Genomic DNA, 20,395 nt, shown 5'->3' with positions numbered 1-20,395 from the left:
TCCAAAGCTCAGCTTGAATCTATTCAAACTTCAATAGCTTCTAGAATACCCGATGAATCATTCTCAAGGATACACGCCCAGCCACCAAATCAAAACTGTAATGACAAAGGCTGGAAAGTCACAGTACCCTTGCAAAGCCCATATCATAGTTTTCAATACTTAACCATGGAGAACCGACAGCCGGTCGCGTAGCTCTTGGAGTTTCTTTCCACTGTGTAGCACTGACCTAGGTTTCGCCCCAAGCCGAGCGCCCTTCAGCCCCCAAGGAGCCTCGCACAGCCTCTATGTGACAGCCTTGCGACGTTATGCAGCAACTGCAGTGTCTGGGAGCTGAGTAATTCCCCGCACCATTTCTGGTCGCATAAGAAAAAGGTAGATGCAAACTTTCAGGTACAACAAACATGGAATCTTGCACATGTCGCATATATCCCCAACTTGATCACCAGTTTTAGCTCGTGGAACGACAACTTTTAATACATCTCATCTCAGCTTCAGGTCTGGCGTGTCACCGGGCTGCACATATATCTCTGCACAGGACATTCAACTCATAACTTTCATCAAGAATCGATTCAAAAGAATGGCATCAGCCATGTCCTCGGGCAATTTCGAAGATCATGACGAGACGACGAGGCTCTTTGGGACCAACATTGATGCCGGAACTCCATGGCGGCAACATGAATCGGCATGGATCAGAGCTCCGGTACAAATTGTCATGGCTTTGGGAGACTACTGGAAAGGACTATTCAGCACATTAACCTCGAACACCAAAGCGATATTCTCGGTGAATATTGCGGTTCGCCTGATGGTTGTGTTTCTCCTTTTGACTTCCGTACTATTGATGGTTCTTTTGATTCTTGATCTGCTTCATGAAGGGACTCCGATTGGTAAAATGGTGTCGTTAGCTTTTGCATCGATACTGTTATCGATACTCAGCAGGTTTTGGTAAATTGAGTCATCCCAATAGATGAAAGTGCGCCATCACCATCCTACTGAGTCCACACACGAAGTTGGAGGTGACAAATAAGCCGAACAGGATATCAGAAAGTCAAGTCTCAAATGCACAAAGTTTTTGGAAGCTCCACTAATAGGTTACCGGCGAGAGCCCCAAAATATTTCAGAAACTTAGACGATGGCCGTTCTGTCTCATATTCATCACTGAAAGGATGATTTGAGTGACGAGATTCTTTCACCAACCATTGCCATCATTACCTCGGTCGGTTAACAGCATGCCTGATTACTAGGCTAAAGAACCACAACCGGAGTCTGATTATATGGATCACAGCAAAACTCACGTGCGGGCGTGGACGGCGGTACGGGGCGGAGCTCTTGGCCTGCGTGCCTTGTGGGGGTTTGCCGAGAGCCAAGCCAGCTGCGGCCGATACGATCAGCGCAATTGCGGCAATCAGAATACCAAGATTCCACCAAGAACAACCGAGAATTCTTGGCTTGTCTCAGCGTGCTGCACAATTCATCACCACTGTGGCTTTGGTACCTTTTTTTGAGTAATGCTAACAGCGCTATGTTACCTTGGCTAGCAGCGCTATGCATCACTATATCCCGTTATCCGCACCTGCATACAGCCCGCCGTAGATACGAAAACAGCGAGAAATGCGAGAATTTAAAAGGCCATTTCGAAGGATACTAACTTATGCGTTGCATCGTAACTAATTGGCTTAATTACCCATCCACTTTTCGAATAGGCCCTCGTCGTTGAAAATAACGATAAATGCAGCAGCTATAGCACTGCGCAAGGCCTATAACCTAGGTAAATGGAGAGAATCAAATTTGAAACTATTTCCAAGAACTAGAATTTAAAATATAAGATGTTAGCAGGCTGGGGGGGGGGGGGGGGGGGGGGCAGGCGCAGATTACGGGATATAGTGGTACATAGCGCTATTAGCTAAGGTGACATAGCGCTGCTAGCATTACTCCTTTTTTTCGCTGGTGCCTGATGCGTGTACGCCAATCAATGGGACATTGCATGCAGGGCCACGAATGAAACAACGTCAACACTCTTGAGAGGTCGGATTCCACGACAACCTCGCATATACGAATGATTATGGAATTAATCAAGGAATTGATCTTGGTCAATAGCAACCAACTGCGATCACCGAGGCAGTTGATCGGTCACTTTCATAATCACCTTCGAACAGATACTCCTCTGCAATTTCCAGCTAATATGAAGCTTGGAAGCGATGAAAAATTGGCATTGGTGAATTTAAAATCTTTCTACTCTCGCGTACTACTTTTTGGAATCATATATGATGGTAAATTATGTACAAGTCAAGGTGGCTACTAACAGACCTTGTGATTTCATATAGATGCAAGGTGATGCTCAATGCCAACATAGCAACAGCTCAGTTTCAAGACACGATATATCAAATCCTCTGACCAGCACCTTCCCTTCTCCCGCATCACTACGACGTGTCGGGTGAAAGGAAGATATGCGATGAGACTTGGCTTTCCCCACCCGCCCGAATATGCATAATTCGAAGCTTGAAGTCTGGGCAAGGCGCACATGACGTGTGCCAATTGGTTGGTCTTCTTGTTCGTGTAGTTGTCCAACTCTATTTCCTCAGCTTGAATGAAGAGGCTGTGCTCTGATCATCATTGCAGCTTTCTGGATCTATCCTCGGTACGGTACCATCTGCACAGATCTCGTGGCACCACCGCAAGGACATTGGACTTTGCAAAGTATGCTGAGGTTGTATTGTGCTATTTTCATCTTTTCAGAGAGAATTGAACGCGTATGAATGAAGGCAGTCTAGAAATTTGGTCTTCTTAGAGCACGATACCCAGATATCTGCTCCACTCGTATCCTGAAGCTCTTAAGTATATAACAATCAACGAGGGATGCAAACTCCAACATTTATATCATCAATTGACAAGCACAAGAAACTCGACAAACTCAACAAATTCGACACCCACCAGCACTCAGAACATCACATATTGATATTTCACCTTCATCATGCAGCTCATTGCTCAACTCGCTTCCTTGGCCCTCCTTCTGAAGGTTGTTGTCGCCGAGAACGTCGTTGACACTGGAGACGTCCCGTCAGCCTGTCGATCCGACTCAAACTGCCAGCAGGTCTTTACCATTGGCACTACTTGCGACGACCAGACTCGCAACGAGTCCGACTACAACAACTGCGTCTGCGGTACTTCCAATGCGCAGTCCATTCTCAACACCTGCGCCATCTGCGTCTACAACAACGAAGACCGGGACGATGATGACCGAGTCGACAATGGTGAGCATGAGCGCGCTGCACATATCGCTCTAGTCCTTTTGATACTGACATACTCTATGCAGATGTGACCGAGTTGATGCGTACATGCGGCTGGACTTTGGATCTGGCCGCCGCTACCACTTCTACTTCCGGGTCCAGCTCGACCACTTCTACCACTACACCCACGCCAACAGTTGCGACAATTACAACCTCTGGCACCACGCTCGTGACCACGCAGACCCCTTCCATTACTGCTGGTAGCGCTTCTTCGTCCACCACGCCTAATGCTGCGTCTGTCCCAACAGCTGCAGCTGCAAACGTGCTTGCCGGCGCTTTCTTCGCGCTGGCAATGATCTAATGTTGCGGGATTTATTGCAATCTAGTCCGCCATTATGGACGAGGTTTGGATCAACGCAGTGATTACAAACATTTGGGAGCTCTATTCAACATGGTTCGTGATGATGTTCATTGGGGAAGTGGTTTCTGCATGAGTCCTGCGGGCATTGATCGAGTGTACGTAGCCAAGGTACCAGTTTGTGATGGAGACAGTATGGGTCCAGGATTTCATATATGGATAATGCATTATTTAGCATTGATTGACTCGTAGCTTTTTCGCTGGACGAATTATATAAATAGTGTGCCAGAACTTGGAATCTTTTTCGTCGTGTGGTCGGCCGTTCCAATGATGTTTCTTTTCATGTTTCGGAATACTCAAGCCAGACAACTTGGCTATCGAGAAGCATCAATTACGCAGAAACTCTTCAAAATGAACTGAGTGGCAGGTATAATGATCGATTCACAGCTTGGGTATCAGCATCATTGGTTCAACTTTTCTGCAATTCTTCCTCATACCCTCAGGCAAGCTGAATGGTATAACGAAAAAAAAAGTTTGCATCAGGATGACTGAGAAAAAGTTCAGTTTCCATGATGGAGTTTCCAAAAAGAAGTACCCGTGATGAAGCCAGCAGCCCCGAATTGCCCAATGTTGATCGCGTGCAAGACTACCCAATCAAGCACGCAACGGAAAGGGCACGACCTCTTCTTTTTACCCAAGTGTTGATCGGTTAGGGAGGATAACCCAACACCAGCACTGGATTATCTTCTGCACACTGGATGGTCCGCGTTGCTCATCACACGATCAAAAACCTCGAAAAAAAGAGAGAGGAACTGATGTGTGTGAAGAGATTAAACATTGACACGCGTGTAATAGCTTGCGCCGGATTTGTTGTCCCTCGTCTTTCCCCCTAGACGATATTGGAACTCCGTTACCCTTGGAAGAGTACGCATTGCGCTAGACCTCCTCTTGGCACTTTGAAAGTGAAATCAAAGATATGGGCGGCAGGTTGGCATCCACTCACCAAAACTGAACCGAGTGACAAACGCTCATGAGCTCCGAAGAACTCACAAGGGCTGAATGGGGTTCGGGGGAAGTGTTCACAGCCTGGAGGCTGCCCCATCCGTCACGCATCAGTGTCGTAAAGTTGGGTGCTGTTGTCAGAAGACGACAGATCCTCGTTACGAACATGCTGGTACGATTGGTCCCGAAGCTAGCTGACCCACCATGAAAGCTTGCGACCAACGAACAAAAGAGAGACACTTTGAATGGCTCTCAAAAGTTATCTTGAAAGAAGCTTGAAGAGACGACGCAGACTACATATGAGTTCAAACAAAGCAGTCCAAGACGGTCATCAGAGCTGGCGGCCCCCAGGGTAACTGACGTTGGAACATCAGGTTTTGAATGAAGAAGCAAGAGAAAAAAGATTTGGAAAATGAGAGGAATTCCAGATGGATTTATACTAGTAATTCTGGCGTTTACTGATTGTGCAGGTGCCCACGCCGCCTGCGCCAACGCACAGGCCCGCGCCCGCCGGCCTGGGCTGCCAGCCGCGCGAACAGCCCGCCCCACCTTTTGTTGGCAACCCAACCAGCGTCGTAGCCTCAGTCACTACCACATTTCGCCGCAAACGGAAATCCAGCAACTAGTTCGGCGCCCGTGGTGTGGCACGTGCATCTGAAACCAATAGAAAGAAAACATTGAAGACAAAGGACAAAGGCCTGCATAATGCAACATTTTTTTTTCTTGTGTATCTAAAAGCAAATGAATATTGTTGATACATGTTGTTGCGAAAATATGCAGCATAAACATGCATGATAGCAGCCTGGTTATGACAAGACGACCGATCTCCCAAATATTTTGTATCATGTCCCCCATGGATCATCGCAGCAATTTATGTATCTTGCAAGCACGCAGTAGCTGTATCAAATTCTAAAGACGGAATCCGCAATACGCTCCACAACCATTGTATCAAGGGCCCAAAATGACTGGCCAGTGACTGGCTTCAATTTGACCATGATCAACAGAGTCCAAAAGACGGTTGCAATGCCCAACCCCAAGATGAACCCGCCTATTCCAGTATTCATCAGATCAAATCTGGAGGCGTGCCCTAACCGCGAAGCTCTTGTTTGCTTTGATCGGGTAATCTGGTGGTTGTCCATCTCAAGTCTAGAGCTCCCCTTTCTCTCCACAACTGTCAGACGCCTTCGGACTTTTTGATTTTCCCCATTGATGATGACTTGTGCATTTTCGTTGCTAGGGTTAATCAATGTAGTTTGTTCGACCTGCACCTGGGCAAACCTGCGAAACTTGGATGAAAACCACGAGTGTTCAATGATTTCGCCAATTGCCAATCTTTCTTCTTCTTTGTATTTGAGCATCCTGCACAACAGATCGCCCAAGATGAGGACCTCTGCCTTTGACAACCGGTACGCAATTGCCTTGGTTTCGTCGCCACCGTGCCGGTCTTGCAAATTTTGTTTCTTTGCCAACATGTCTCTTGCGATTGCCGCGTAGATGGAATCCATTTCGGCATTCTGCCCCTCGCATTTGACTGTATCCTTCCCTCCACGGTTGGTTCCGACGTCAGAATCTCTCTCGGCTGCATCATCATATATTCGCTCGCGATCAGTAGCTGATACTTGCTGCCAGGTAGCCTTATGTAGTTCTGGTAAAGGCCCCAAGTAACGTTCGTAGCCTGCCACCATTGTTTCCGCAGATCTACATCCACCAAAGAGGCTTTGGCCGGTCCGAATCTCGACAATCGTGCAAGCAAGAGACCAAATGTCTGTACCAAATCCAGATCCCATCCCCAACAAGAGTTCTGGGGAAGCATACCTCAATGCGCTTTTTGACACCATGACTGGGTGAGAAGCAACGGAAGTCGACTCAAGTCCACCGATACATACTTCGTCTGGAATCAACAAATTCTGCAGTCGTTCTGGCCATTTTATCCCTTGAGGACGATCTTGAGAATAATTCTCTTGGGCTTCCGTCGTCCCAAGTATTGTCAGCATCTCGGCTTCGGCGATATCCTGGATCTTTTCGCTAACTTGTAGATGAATGTTCGAAGGCCGGATGTTGCCATGGCGCACGCCATTATTGTGCAGGAATTGTAACCCTTTACATATTTGCGAACAAACGGATCGTATTAACTCTGGGTCGTCAAATGCCATGTCCAATATGCTTGGGCCCATGACTCCAGTCACCAAGCACAGACATCGGCCATGATGGCTTTCTAGTACGAAATGATCAAGAGGCCAGTAAATATTTCGTTGTTCAGCATTGCTGTTTTGACCGTCCATTTTCGAGACTTTGGCTGCTAGTCGACATCCCCGCTCTGCGCCGTCGATGTCTGACTCGATAATCTGTACCGTCTTCCACTGCGCGGCATTGTCGAATTGATCATGGCATAACCAAAATATACCGATTGAATCTTGTCCGAGTTCGTAAATGAGTCTATATCTATCTTTCAGAACCTGTCCTTGGCGCACATAAAACTGGCCGTCGCGATTGACATGGTGTTCTTCGTCCTGGTTCATGGTGTTTTTTGACTTGGCTCGTGCCGGCGAATTGGGATCTGTTTGTGCAATGATCGATAGGAGCCTCACGGATGCAGCCCTCGTCTCTACTGAGATGGAATTAACTAGAATTGAAGCGCGCTTTGTATAATATTCATAATAATCACATTCTTAAAACATTTTAGGTTTTAAAAGTCATCACTTCAAAGTCACACGAGGACTCCTCGAGGGGCAGGACAATATGTTCTGAAATATTGTGCGCCACGGAACTTCGAGATTTGGCCGAATGCGTCATCTCGAGTATCACCCACCATATTTTTCAATGTTTCAAGGGGACAAGTTTGCCCAATTCCCTTCGATTCAGGTGAGACAGCCCTTTGTTGCGGTGCGAAACATTTGAATATGACCAGCATTCCACAAGTCTTAGTGCCGCCAACTAGGTACCTAACCTAGCTCCATTGAATCTCCTGTACTACCGTGTTAGATACAGGTAGGCAGTTTTCATTTAAGATTGACGTGCATATTTCTACAGAGCATGTGCTGTCATTCATCTACATTAATATTACGCATCCCCCAGGCTGTTATCGGTGTCTACATTAATCCACGGGTGCACCTGTCCGCTGCGCAATGCCCCAACCCTCCCTAGCTCAGCAACGTCAGCTAACCTGAGCCAGCCCCGCATAACCTTAACCCTGGAGTCATCGGCCACATGCCCAATAACCCAATCAAACTCCATGGCTTCTGCGCAGATCACTTGCACTACCCTAGAAATCTTATGTTGGAAAGAAGCTCTCCATCAGCTGGTCAAATGGCATTTCAGGCGTCTCAACAGATCCTGTGGAGTGCCAATTATTGTCGATCGCGTTGAGATCCGTGTTTGGCAGACTTGCACAATCAAAAATGCTGAGATCCATTTCTTCAAAGCTTTCCAAGTCGAGAGGCAGCATCTCAGAGTCTGTGGCATCTTTTTTCGAGAAATTGAGATGTACCTCTGCAGAAATGTCGTTTTGCACGTCTTGTGTGGTGGAGCTCGCCAAGGGCGGCATTTGTTCCTTGGCCGCCTTGTCGTCCTGGTCCCGATGCTTGACTTTACTTTCTGAATGCTCTTCCACAAAGGACTTCAGCATACGGGGACTATATGGTAGTAATGACTTTGGGAATTCTATCGACTTTGAAGCCCCCGTGGTTCCTGGGATTTGCGTCTGCGACCCAGCGATACGAGTATCTGTCCCTGAAGGACCGATTTCTTCAAGGAAGCTTTCAATGCTTCGGTCCTTGTTGTCTGTTTTGTCTGTGACTCCGATACAATCCCACTGTTGCAAGAGCTCATGTCAGTGAATATATCCAAAGAGCGTTGTGAGTCAACTAAGCAGTAAGAATCACGTACAAATCTTTCCATGTATCTCCAATGTGGCTTCATATCCTGCAAGAACCTCAGGGCCGCGTAAATGTTGGATTTTGTGGTCGATGCGGCGTGTGATGTCCTTCTCAGAATATTTACATGGATCGCTGTCGATGCATACATGCAATAGCCCATGAATGGCGCAAGGGTTGCAGGGTCCCATTCAATCGCCTGAAGATCCCTTGCTACGGCCGACAAGTTTTGGACACTATCAAGGGCCACTCGAGCATAGCCTTCGACAAACTCCAACGGCAACTCTTCAGGAGCTGCACGCCCGCCAAAACCTGGCACCAGGGTGGAGTGCAACACAAGCCGGCTTTGATTATATGAGGTGTGTATTGTGCTGAAAAAGATCTCCTGCTTGGCGACGAGTTGCTCGTACAAATTCCTGGTATTGTATTTGAGCGTCTCGGGAAGACTTTCGTTCCATCTTCGAAGGGTATGGTCCAGTGCAAAGAGGCTTGAGATGGTCTCGCTCATAGGAACACGTTTCCTGGTGGCGACATGGTCACAGACTCTGACCCTAGTAATAAAAGAAAAATTGATTAGCACTTTGAAACGAATATCACTGGCTTGCGCAAACATTCGTTTCCAATACTAACCAACTCAGTACCATTTTCATCAATTCTGCTTTTAGAGACCCAGCTGAAGAACAGCCGGATGTCGCCCTGGCCCCTCGATCGTCGACGAACTGCCCAAGATTCCCCTGATATTCTGGCTTGCCATCACGATACGCATCTTCAGATATCGGCAGAGGAAGGGCAAGCACCACTGGGTCAATGGAAGAGCCGACAACATAATGATCCATGTCTACACAGTTTGCCATCCAGGATGTCCAGAAACATTGACGAATATTTTCATCAAGTATGACCTGCTCCGGCGACTGCTCTAGATCTGCTGGGTTGTGTTCTTCCAGGTCAGTGGCCATGGTCCGAATTGCCCGGTATGCAATAGCTGTGAAATATCAGGTTCCATTACCAAGAGTGACAATTAGACGTGGTGGTTGCATTTACCGGAAAATGTATTGTTACGGCGATGGTCACTGTAGGCAAACCAGTAGATTGCGAGTACTTGGCAAGCTTGAATACTATCGAGAGTAGGTTGATCCATGTCTTGTAAGACCTGACCTCCCGCCCGAAGAGCCCATTTCTTGCCAACCGCTTCTAGATCGTGCCCTAATGGGTCAAGGACAGATCTATTGGGGTGCTTTTTAAACGAAGCCGAAGTAGCGAAACTGCGAGCTTGTCAGTGGCTTTTTCTTGGTGTTCCAGAAGCTTCATGGGTATTGCATACTTGGTCGCCATTGCACAGACGGGGAGTAACAAAGTCTGTGGTAATACATTTTCCCTCCAACGACGAATGAAAGAGGGTTGATGGAATATTAGGGTTGCATTGAAATTACAGGTGAAGAACAACTCGATGAGGACTCTCTGAACACTTCGGTCATGCAGTATCAAGTCTTGCTTGTCTCCCCCATCCACCCCAGCAGGGTTTCCGATAGTATCTGCAGTCTGGGAAGGACGCCATGGGGTGAACTGGTGGTGATTTGTTTCGTGTGACGTCCGTAGTCCTCGCGACGACCTGATAGAAGCGAGATGCTTCCGATCGGGAGGGACGGGATATGAGCAATCACTACCAAGGCGGCAGCAGCGTGCACACTCCGGTATCTCCCGCGAGCATCGTAGCTGCAATGCTGCATGAGCCGATACACTATAGAATACTTGCGGTCCAGTGGTGCTGGCAGTCTCGTACCTTTTGCGCCCGGCAACGCCGGCAGGCCGTTGCAGAGATTGCACTCATCACTGAGGGTGCGGCGGCGAGTCTGCTTCGTACGGGCTTGCTCTTCTTGTCCGACGTCAGTGACGGTGTTGTCCAGAATGATTGTGTCGACTATATTCCCAGGCTTTGCGCAAAGTGAAGTCTTGCGATTATTTCCGACAGGATGTCAGAGCTAACGCACTCTACTTTACCTGCTGAGATCCCAACATTAGGCAGATTGGGAGCAAAAGGCAGTAACTAAACCAAGGCGTTTAACCTTTGAGCGAGAGCAAAGCACCTGTCAAACCCCTCTCTTGGGAGTTAATTGGATCTCCCAAGCGGCCCCTACTTCTCTCGATCCTTACCCGACCCCGAGTTCTCATGTTTCATTGCAGCGCATATGGCGGGTGATGAGTAACGCATACGCATCAATATTCCCCCACTCGCATTGGACATTATGTTCTTGTTCATCCAGTCACAGCACCACAGTCGTGGAGAACCCTGGAAACTTTGCAGCCTGTCATTCGTGTCGTTACGGCTGGTAACGTAAGGCTACAATCCTCTTGTTTGCAACGTACCACACTCGCATGCAATCGTCTCCCGTGTACCGACCGCTCAAGGTCCTTGCTTTGGATGATCCTTCTTATTATTGTTTTTATTTCAATCATCACGAGGCTCGTGCTTGGGTGAATGATTTCTCGCTGAGCTCCAAGACATAGCAGGCGCCAGTATCTTGAGACATTTGTTTCCCTGCTCTGTCGACATTCCCAACTTTGTCCTTCTCTATCAGTATTATTCATATTTCCTTCCTTTCTTGTCAAGCTCTGTACCTTCTTCTCACAAGGCTGCACCTGAGCTACGATAACAGATTTCTAGAGACGCCGAGCATGCAATTCACAAATGTCTTATGGACTTGATCATCTGTCCAATGGTTTAATGTTACGACGTGAACGGCCTGAATCAATAACTTTTTTTTTTTTCTTAGCATGATACTGGAAGGAAATTGCCCTGCTTATATGGGATAATCAACTCCATGTTCCGGAAATCCGTCATTATCGGCCAGTGACTCGAGCGGCGGGCGGGCGGAAGCCCGAGTCGGTCCATTGTGGGGCTGACGGATACACCTGAGACCATCTCAGGGCACTTGATATGCGTATCACTATATGGTCACTACTGGAGTGGGCGGACAAGTTAGTCGGTCGGGATGCGATCAAGACCATCAAGATTCAAAGTAATTTGTTTCCCCGGCCTAGCATCGGGAGTGTCATGGGTTATAGTTCTCCTTCTTCGGAAATATTATTTAATCAGCCAGTCAGAAGCAAGCAACACCCATGTACCTCAAATGCGATTTTTCTGATACGACATTGGCCTTCGGCTTTCTCGAGGCTTGGGCGTGTACACCTAGTCTGCATCATATGGTCCAAACATGCAACACTTTGCGAGCCATTTGCAGCATGCAGGTACTGCAGGTTGACTCCGCAGGATACATTCAGTGCACATGTGTGATAGACATGTATGCACTCATAGGTTGAATCTTTACTGGCCGATTCGGAACCTGCAAGACTTTCACATCGCACTCGTCTATTGCTAGGATCTAGTTTCAGTTCAATGCTACAAATTCTTCTTATCCGTCGGGCACTTCATTGCCTATTTGCTAAATCAGGTGCCCATATACCTATCAACGTGAACTTCAACGGCAAGCATTCGAGTGTAAGTGATCAATCCATTTGATTGAAAGTATGGCGCCACGTGGACGCGTGCTACACTAACCTAAGGTTAGATGCTTGCCTGGTACCGAATAGGCATCGATTTTAGTGGGACGGTGCGAGGCAACAGTGTTTGTGCCCTCCAAGGCGGGGCATTTTTACTGACTTGACTGTGTTGGCGTCATGCCTCGACAGAGCTTCAGCATCAATATTATCCTTCTTTCCTAAACCACCTTTGTCAAGTTGACACTTTCGACCCTCCGCTTTCTGCGTAGGCCAGCCCTCTCGCCATGCCGTCACTCGACGCTCGTGCGCATCTGCGACAAGCCATTCAGCCTCTGGAACGGCCCGCTGGATACATCTCGAGAGCTCTGACCGCCGGATTCTATCCGCTCAAGGGCATCTACTATTTCCTGGCACATCCAGCCTACTATCCTCTATTCTTGGGCCGACTCCTGCCGCTTTCGCTCATCTCGGTCCTCGTCTACACGATTCTCTTCACTTTTGCCTTCCTGCCGCAATATGCCTTCCTGGCCATCTTCCACGGTTGGGGGGCTTGGGTCAATGCCGTATTCCTGACGTTGGGCGAAGGGCTGGTGATCATACAAGGATTGTTCGAGGGCTTCTTCGTTGACGAGTGTCGCGTGGATGTATTTGATGTAAGGAACTTGCGCTGGTTATTACCCAACCAATCGAGGAGCAGCAGGTACTAATGGCATGGCAGGCCACCCTCATCGACAAAGGTCTGGTCGATCTGATTAGACCTCACCGAATTCTCTTCCCCGATGCTCCCAACTCTGTCAAGATGCTTGGCAAGCCGACGACCGAAGCCGCCTACCAACCCTGGAGCCTGATCCAAATTGTCGAGCTGATCTTCTGGCTTCCTCTGAACCTTATTCCTTACGTGGGAGCTCCATTTTTCATCTTGATCACGGGAGCTAGACTCGGAACTTTTGCACATTTTCGCTGGTTCGAACTCCACGGGTTGAGCAAAAAGGAGCGCAAGCGGGAGATCAGTAGAAGAAGGTGGGACTACATGTGGTTTGGAGTTGTGGCGATGCTGCTGGAGTTGGTGCCCATCTTGTCGTTCTTCTTTCTATTGACGTCCACCACGGGCTCGGCGCTTTGGGCTGCGAAATTGGAACATAAAATGCACCCGCCGCCAGCTCAGGAACCCGAAAGTGCAAATGCCAGCGCGCCGGCAGAGATAGATGATCCTGATGCTCCACCTCCGCCATACACGGATGATCCCGTCTAAGTGCTAGATTAGAGAGACACCAGAGGTAGATAGTTGCTTCACTAGACATCATGTGTGCCCTCATATTTCTGCTTAGTATTTTTCTCGAAGATGCGTAGTCCCGAGACATGAATTCTAGTCGTGTTTTCGAACGCTTAGGCTTTCTTCTTCTACATCTGCGATGTTTAAATGCAGATTGCGGAGTATCGTATCATGTGGGAATGGCTGAAAATGCTTCGCACATCATGCGTATAGTGTGGAAAAGTTTCAGTCCATGGCTATCTATGAATAATTCGCAAAAAGCCCACTACACCCATATGCATCCGGTCATGTTATGCTGGTAGCTTGTTTCAAGTATAAAGCGGCAGTTGTTTCAATCATCCGAAGATATGTGCTTGAAGAATTTCTGGTCTGGTAGTGCTTTGAGCACGGCAGCAGAATCACAACAATGGGTAATTGAGCCAGGCCTGAACAGCAGAAAGGAGGCCGTCCTCCCGCCAAGCGGAAACACTTGAGAAGTGCAGTGCCTAACTTTACCCTCTTTCATGAGCGTCTGCCATTATTCGCAGGTGAGGCGTGCCAAGAAGGAAGTTTTAGTCATGTCAGAGAACCACTGGTAAGTCATCGTCTTCGTGGAGAATCTTTTCTCAATCCACCTGCGCCTCTACGCCAGGGCCTATGATATTGAAACTTGAGATTTGATTTTAGTACAAAATTTGCTGCACAATAGATGTCAATGCCAGTACATTAGTGCCGAAGAGTCATGTCTTGCACTCTCGCCTCTGCGAAAAGTAGAGAAATTTCCCCAAACAGTTGGAGGCAAGAAGCTACACTATACCGGAAAACAGCAGAGATTGAATCTTCGCACCCCATCTACCGAGACAGAGGGAAAGTTTTTTACGAGTCACGTATATGAGCGGCAAGATATGACTAGAGATTTGTAAAGGCAACCAGGTTCAATGCTCCTCCTGAATACAGTAGGAACTCAGATTGAAGTGCCCAGAGCGTCCTCACTCCATGGTCCTGCCCGAAATAAACGTTGGAAAGCACAAGCATCGTGCCCAAATACTATGACGTACGTAGTACGATTTCTTTTATCCTCGGCCGATCAGGAACTGCATATCATTGACGTCCCTTCCTCAGTCTCCATTGACCTGAAAATTGTTGGGACTGATCCGTTTGCTTTCCATTACTGGTGTGACGCGTCCATCATTGGGCAACTACACCTTGAAGCGTACTTACCGTGCCTTTGGATTCGAGCACCTCCTTCAAATGTTGACGTTCCGGATGCCATGCTCCGGCTCGAGGGCACCTTGCTTGTGTGCTTAGTAGTAAGGCGGGGAGCTCAACATTTGAATATTGTTTGAAGGCTGCCTAGAAGTCGGTCTCTTCGCAGTTTCTGGTTTGTCTTCAAGAATTGTAATGGATTCATTCGTCCCAAATGTCCAGCGTGCTGCCTTTTGCACGGAAGTTCATGCACTGCTGTGCAATTAAATCCAATTATTCTACATCTAGATAGAAATTCATTTCCAAGCATTTGATGCGTTCAAATTCAATGCATTTTTGGAGAAAGTCAGGTTCTTGTGCCAGGTGTCATGGATTGCGGTTCTTCTGTCCTACATTCCTGAAGCCGAATTCTCGATACACGCAGCTGTTCATTGATCCTCTCAAGCATCGATGTCATTTTTCAGTGGTTATCTAGGCTGTTCTATCAGTCCGCAACATCGTTACGAAAGTTCCAAGACTGGATCTGAGGCAACGCGGGTCTCGAACCAAGAGCCACCTGTTCGACATTCATGTGCTTGCCAGTCTTCTCATTTCATCAATCTCTGGCTTTCTGTTGGGAGTGATATCAGAACTACCCAACTTCAATGCCTTCCGTCCAACTCAGAGGCATCATACAGGTAGATTGTTTGCAATGGGTGACGTAAGAAAATGTAGACGAGGAAGGCACGTCGACGGCCAAAACAACCGCGTCTCCCCAAGGCGGTGCGTAGTTGCAAAACACAGGCAAGAAGCAGAGGAAGGCACGCTCAATTCAGGAAGGCATGGACACTTCAAATTTTCCATCCGCCCAAAATATAATTCCCATCCCATCTCCCTCCCATCCCTTTTTCTTTTCTTCCATCTCAAACTTCCAACTTCAACCTCCACTCCTTTCCATCATACGCTCCCTTCAGTCATCTTTGTTTCTGTCATTCCCCATCAGTAGAGAACCTGCTTCTGCCTTCACACCACATTGCAACTGGACACCACCGGCTCCTCTCAAACTTCACTGTCCTCCTCGCAGCCATGCGTTCAGGCGCCTTTGGGGGCATCACCCTCGCTGCTCTGCTCTCTGGAGTATCAGCACAGTCCTACGGTAATCCTGGTGCCTCTGGCCAAGGCCAGCCTGGTGATGGCGGATCATCTTCTCCTGGTAGCAGCCCTGCTGGCAGTGGTCCTGGTAACGGTTCCGGCAATGGTTCTGGCAATGGTTCACCCCTGACGGTTTCTCCTGTTGTTCTCACTTGTCCCATTGTCCCCCCCAGTACGGTCTTCATCACTGTCACTCCTCCTGCTCTTGCTACTGTCACGGTTACTTCTCCTGCTGGTCCCAACGGCTCCAACCTTCCCAACGGCCCATATGATCCCAATGGTCCTTTCGGCGGCTCACTTCCTCACACTGGACCATATCCTTCCGCACACTCTGGCTCCGGTTGGTCTCCATCCAAGACGATCTCCATTCCCTGCTCAACTGACTCTGGCGCCGGTCCTGAAGGTGCTGGCAATCCTGGATCCGGTCACTCTGCTACGGCTGCCCAACTCACCACTGACTATGTCACCATGTCCATTCCTCCTCTGGGTGGTCAGACTGTTGGTTCCATGATCACCTACACCATCATCACTCCTCTTGTTTCCGGCAATGGTGGCAATGGTGCTACTAGTCCATTCGGTGTTTCGTCTTCTGCTTCTGGTGGCTATGGTGCTGGTCAGCCTTCTCCAACTGTCACTCAGTCTGCTACCCAACCAGGTGCTGGTAACCCCGGTGGTCAAGGTTTGCCAACTGTCACTGTCACTGTCACCACTCCCCAAGGCGGCAATCCCAGCAGCTCTGGCCCTGGAAGCAACCCCAATGATCCCGACACCTACGGTCCTGGCAATGGTTCCGGCTCAGGGCCCAACCCAGGCGGCAATGGATCCGGCAGCAATCCCGGCAATGGCTCTGGCAGCAATCCGGCAGGCGGAAACCCCGGTGGCCAAGGTATCCCGAACTCCACCACTCCATGCGAAACTGACACAGCTACTGTCACTGTTCCTGGTGGCAATGGAGCAGGTAATGGTCCTACTATCGCTCCTGGTGGCCAAGGTCCAACTGTCGCTCCTGGAAGCCCTGGCAATTCTGGCCAGAGTAGTAATCCTGCAGGTCCTGGTGGCCAAGGTTTGAGCACTTCCCCTGTCACTGTCACCATCACTGTTCCTGCTGCTTCTTCGTCTGGCCTCAGCAACCCGGGCAGCAACGGCAGTCCCGGAGGCTCACCAAGTCAAAGCTTGCCTTTCGGTGGCTATGGAGGTTCTGGCGGTAGCCCCTATGATCCTGGCTTCAGTACATCCACCATTATTGTCCCCAGCGCACTCACTCTCACTGTTCCCAACACTCTTGGCGGTCCCGGTGCCCAGGGAGGTCAAGTTCCCACCATCATCCCTGGCATTCCTCCTTCAGGTCAGAGTTCCACTGGCGCCATAAATGGACCATCTCCCTCTGGCAGCTATGGTGGTAACCCTGGTGGTTCTGGCAATCCCAACGGTCCCAACGGCCCTGGCGGCTCAGGCAATCCCAATGGTCCCAACGGCCCTGGCGGCTCAGGCAATCCCAATGGTCCCAACGGCCCTGGCGGCTCAGGTAATCCCAATGGTCCCAATGGTCCTGGTGGCAGTGGCTCGGGTCCTTTCACCATCACGGTTCCCAGTGTTCCAAGCGGCAGCAGCCTTCCTGGCACTTCAGGCAACGGCCCCAATGGAGGTGCCTCCGCTCCCATCATTGTCACTGTTCCAAGCAACCCGACCACAGGGATTCCAATTGGTCCAGGTGGTCAAGGAATTTCTGGAGTTACCATTCCATCCCCTGAACCAACTCTTCCTGGTGGCTATGGCAGTGGCTCCGGCTCTGGTCCTGGCAACAATGGTCCTGGCAACAATGGTCCTGGCAACAATGGTCCTGGCAACAATGGTCCTGGCAACAATGGTCCTGGCAACAGTGGTCCTGGCGGCAGCGGTCCCAATGGTGCAGGTGGTCCCATCACCATCACCATTCCTCCCTCTGGAGCTGAACCTACTGCTTCAGGAGTTCCCGTCCCCATCACTGTTCCTGGAGCTGGCGGCCCTGGTGGTCAAGGAGGTCAGTCAGGCCCATCAGGTCCCAGCACAGCGACTGTTCCAGTTGGTGGTAGTGGCAGTCTTCCTGGTAGCTATGGTGGTAGCTCTCCCGCAGGCAGCTCTGGCCCCAACGGCTCTGGCTCTGGCCCTTCTGGCTCAGGTCCTAACGGCTCTGGCTCGGGTCCCAACGGCTCTGGTTCTGGTTCCAATGGCTCTGGCTCTGGCCCGAGTGGCTATGGTTCTGGTCCGAGTGGCTCGAATCCTAATGGCCCTGGCTCAGGTTCTTCTGGCTCAGGTCCTTCTGGCTCAGGTCCCGAGGGTTCAAATCCCAATGGCACTGGTTCACGTCCCAATGGCTCAGATCCCAATGGTTCTGGCTCTGGTCCAAATGGTCCAGGTGGCCAAGCAATCTCGTCACCGCTCATCACCATCACCCAGTCGTCTATTCTTCCCTCGACCAGGACCGTTCTTGCATCTGCCCCATACACTCCTGTCGTGACAGTTGCTCCTGGAAGTGGTCCTCAACCCAGCAATGGTGGCAACCCTGGCTCTGGCAATCCTGGAAATGGTTCAGGTAGCCCCGGCAACGGGTCAGGCAACCCAGGCAACGGATCTGGTAACCCAAGCAATGGATCTGGCAACCCAGGCAATGGTCAATCTACACCCTGTCCTGATGAAGGCTCAGTAATCACCATTTTCCCCTCTCCGACTAATGGCCAGCAGCCTACTGGAGTCCCTCCATTCATGACCGTCACCGAGGGCTCCAATCCCAATGGTGGTTCGATCCCCGCTGGTGCATCTACTCCAGCCATCACTGTTCCTGGACCCAACCCTTCAGCCGCAGAGCCGTCTGGCGTTCCTGTTCCTGTGACAGGAGGACCAAACCCATCTGGTGAGTCAACGCCTTGCACAACTTCCTCCTCTGCTACTCAAACATCTGGCCCTGCACCCGTGAATACCTCGTCGACCCGCGTTCCACAGTTCACAGTCCCGTCGAGTGGATGGAATGCCACCATGTCAATGACAGTGTCCAGCACTGGCGATGTGCCATCGGTTGTGCCGCCAACTTCAACTGTGGAACCGCTGGCTACCACGATCCCCTCCGACTGTCCTTCCTTGACCTCTACTCTGATTTCCAGCTCCATGATCACATGGTGTGCTACCTCGAGGCCAACATCAACCATTGATGTTCAGTCATCGACACCTGCTCCTGTTCGACGTCAAACTAATGCGGACATTCCAGTTGTTCCCACTTCCCAGCCTGGCGGTTACCAGTGGGGTGGCAGCCAAAAGCTTGAAGCATGCGGCAACGCTGCTGACAAGGGCAATTTTACCCTCAAGGTTAGTCCATCTTCGACACTTGCTTGATTTGAGCTTTGCTAATTCTTGTAGATGGATGATCTCTCTGCTCTCTCAGCCAGGTCTGAAACTTCTGATCCAGTCTCTGTGCTCAGCCCCTACCACCGATTCTGGTTCACATCAACCTTTGAGACTTCATCTTCGGAAGGTCGCTTCAAGCCCTCCTCTGGCAGCACCATGCTTCAGTTCACTCCATCTGACGACCCTGCACGCTTTGGCAACGGCCCCAGCCATGCCAATGACTGCTTCTCCTTTGACTTCTTTGGAGCACACCTCGGCTGCGACTCGGAAGAGTCAGACTGTGACTTCACCTTTACTGGCATGACCTTTGACAGCAAGTCACAGGAGGAAGTCGAGGCGCTCTCACAGACTGTCCACGTCCCCGCCTGTCGGCAAACCACTGATTGCAAGCTGCAGCATGTCTCTGTCGACAACTTCAAGGGTCTCTCATCAGTGCTTGTCGATGTCAAGGTCGACAATGAGGAGCGAACTTGGTGGGCTGATGACCTCGAGCTCGGCTGGTCCGACAACACTTGTGACAAGGCCAACTGCCGATCACAGATGCGCGACACTGTTCTGACCAAGTCTGCTGGCAAGCGTTGGATCGCATGAGCACCCTCTACCTTCTACGTGTAAACTGACGGGGATAACTTTTTTGTTTTGATTTGATCGCAGTGCGATTTTGCTCGCCATGTCATGGTTCTAATTCGCACAATGTTGCGCTGGGAGTGTAATGGGAATGGGGAGGAAGTTGGTGGAACATGAGTGTAGATTTTGGCATTTGATGAAGTCCTTCGTTATCGTAATACTAGCTCCGAGTCCATTGTAGTTCAATATCAAGACGCTTCAGCCTCATACAGCTGTCGATCCCTCACCGTGACTCGTGCAATTGACTTTATGCTCGGGAGAAAAGTTTGGATGATCATGACAGGTAACAGTTCATATTATGATCTTCGATGCCATATATTGCAGAAGTGATCAGAGGCAGAAAAAAAAGAATATGTCCAACAAATGTTGTCATACGTCTTTGACTCTCTAGATCGTGTATGACTTGCCATGTCACAGTGAATCGAAGAGGGTTGGATGTGCATTTCCAGCGATGCGTACTGGGTGCATGTAGGTTTGCATAAGCGGTATGCGTGTAGCTAGGAACAGTTTGGTGTGCCTTTACATTTCCGTGTGACTGTTCATCGGCCATCGGCTACCATGCGGTTACGGAGATAAGATGGATTGATATTGAACTGATCCACGGACATGACAAAAACATAGTAATGGGGGGTTTGGGGTCTGTGCTGTCCGTCACCCGTGTTAGTTGGACTCTTCTCTCTGCTCACGTCTGATGGATGCAGAAGGAGAGGAGTGGGCGGCATGGCTCATGACGCTCTGCATTTCGGGTTGAGGCCGGGAATAAGGTCCATGCATCATCATCCTTCATTGGGGGGTTGGTTGGCTTGCAGATTTGACTGCTTGTTCTTTGCCGAGCGGAAAGTCGGCT

At 49.6% G+C, this 20,395-nt stretch overlaps 5 protein-coding genes across 5 annotated transcripts; 3 read left to right on the top strand and 2 right to left on the bottom strand.

Moving 5' to 3' along the window:
- Positions 1–2,968: 2,968 nt before the first annotated feature.
- On the top strand, positions 2,969–3,585 carry PFICI_03562 (uncharacterized protein; the record flags this gene model as incomplete). Its single annotated transcript, XM_007832143.1, has 2 exons — positions 2,969–3,248; positions 3,311–3,585. 2 exons carry the CDS (start codon positions 2,969–2,971, stop codon positions 3,583–3,585), a joined length of 555 nt encoding a protein of 184 aa, XP_007830334.1.
- A 1,901-nt stretch (positions 3,586–5,486) lies between these two features.
- Positions 5,487–7,103, bottom strand: PFICI_03561 (uncharacterized protein; the record flags this gene model as incomplete). Its single annotated transcript, XM_007832142.1, has 1 exon — positions 5,487–7,103. The coding sequence occupies one exon, from the start codon at positions 7,101–7,103 to the stop codon at positions 5,487–5,489; it is 1,617 nt and encodes a 538-aa protein (XP_007830333.1).
- Positions 7,104–7,855: 752 nt separating this feature from the next.
- PFICI_03560 (uncharacterized protein) lies at positions 7,856–9,594 on the bottom strand (the record flags this gene model as incomplete). The annotated part of the gene is made up of 4 exons (XM_007832141.1): positions 7,856–8,395; positions 8,470–9,007; positions 9,087–9,438; positions 9,498–9,594. 4 exons carry the CDS (start codon positions 9,592–9,594, stop codon positions 7,856–7,858), a joined length of 1,527 nt encoding a protein of 508 aa, XP_007830332.1.
- A 2,644-nt stretch (positions 9,595–12,238) lies between these two features.
- Positions 12,239–13,206, top strand: PFICI_03559 (uncharacterized protein; the record flags this gene model as incomplete). The annotated part of the gene is made up of 2 exons (XM_007832140.1): positions 12,239–12,607; positions 12,673–13,206. 2 exons carry the CDS (start codon positions 12,239–12,241, stop codon positions 13,204–13,206), a joined length of 903 nt encoding a protein of 300 aa, XP_007830331.1.
- Positions 13,207–15,477: 2,271 nt separating this feature from the next.
- On the top strand, positions 15,478–19,512 carry PFICI_03558 (uncharacterized protein; the record flags this gene model as incomplete). Its single annotated transcript, XM_007832139.1, has 2 exons — positions 15,478–18,882; positions 18,934–19,512. 2 exons carry the CDS (start codon positions 15,478–15,480, stop codon positions 19,510–19,512), a joined length of 3,984 nt encoding a protein of 1,327 aa, XP_007830330.1.
- Positions 19,513–20,395: the final 883 nt, after the last annotated feature.

Source organism: Pestalotiopsis fici (assembly GCF_000516985.1).
Source record: "Pestalotiopsis fici W106-1 unplaced genomic scaffold PFICI_Scf_2, whole genome shotgun sequence".
Classification (NCBI taxonomy): Eukaryota; Fungi; Ascomycota; class Sordariomycetes; order Amphisphaeriales; family Sporocadaceae; genus Pestalotiopsis; species Pestalotiopsis fici.
This window is presented reverse-complemented; position numbering and strand designations above follow the sequence as displayed.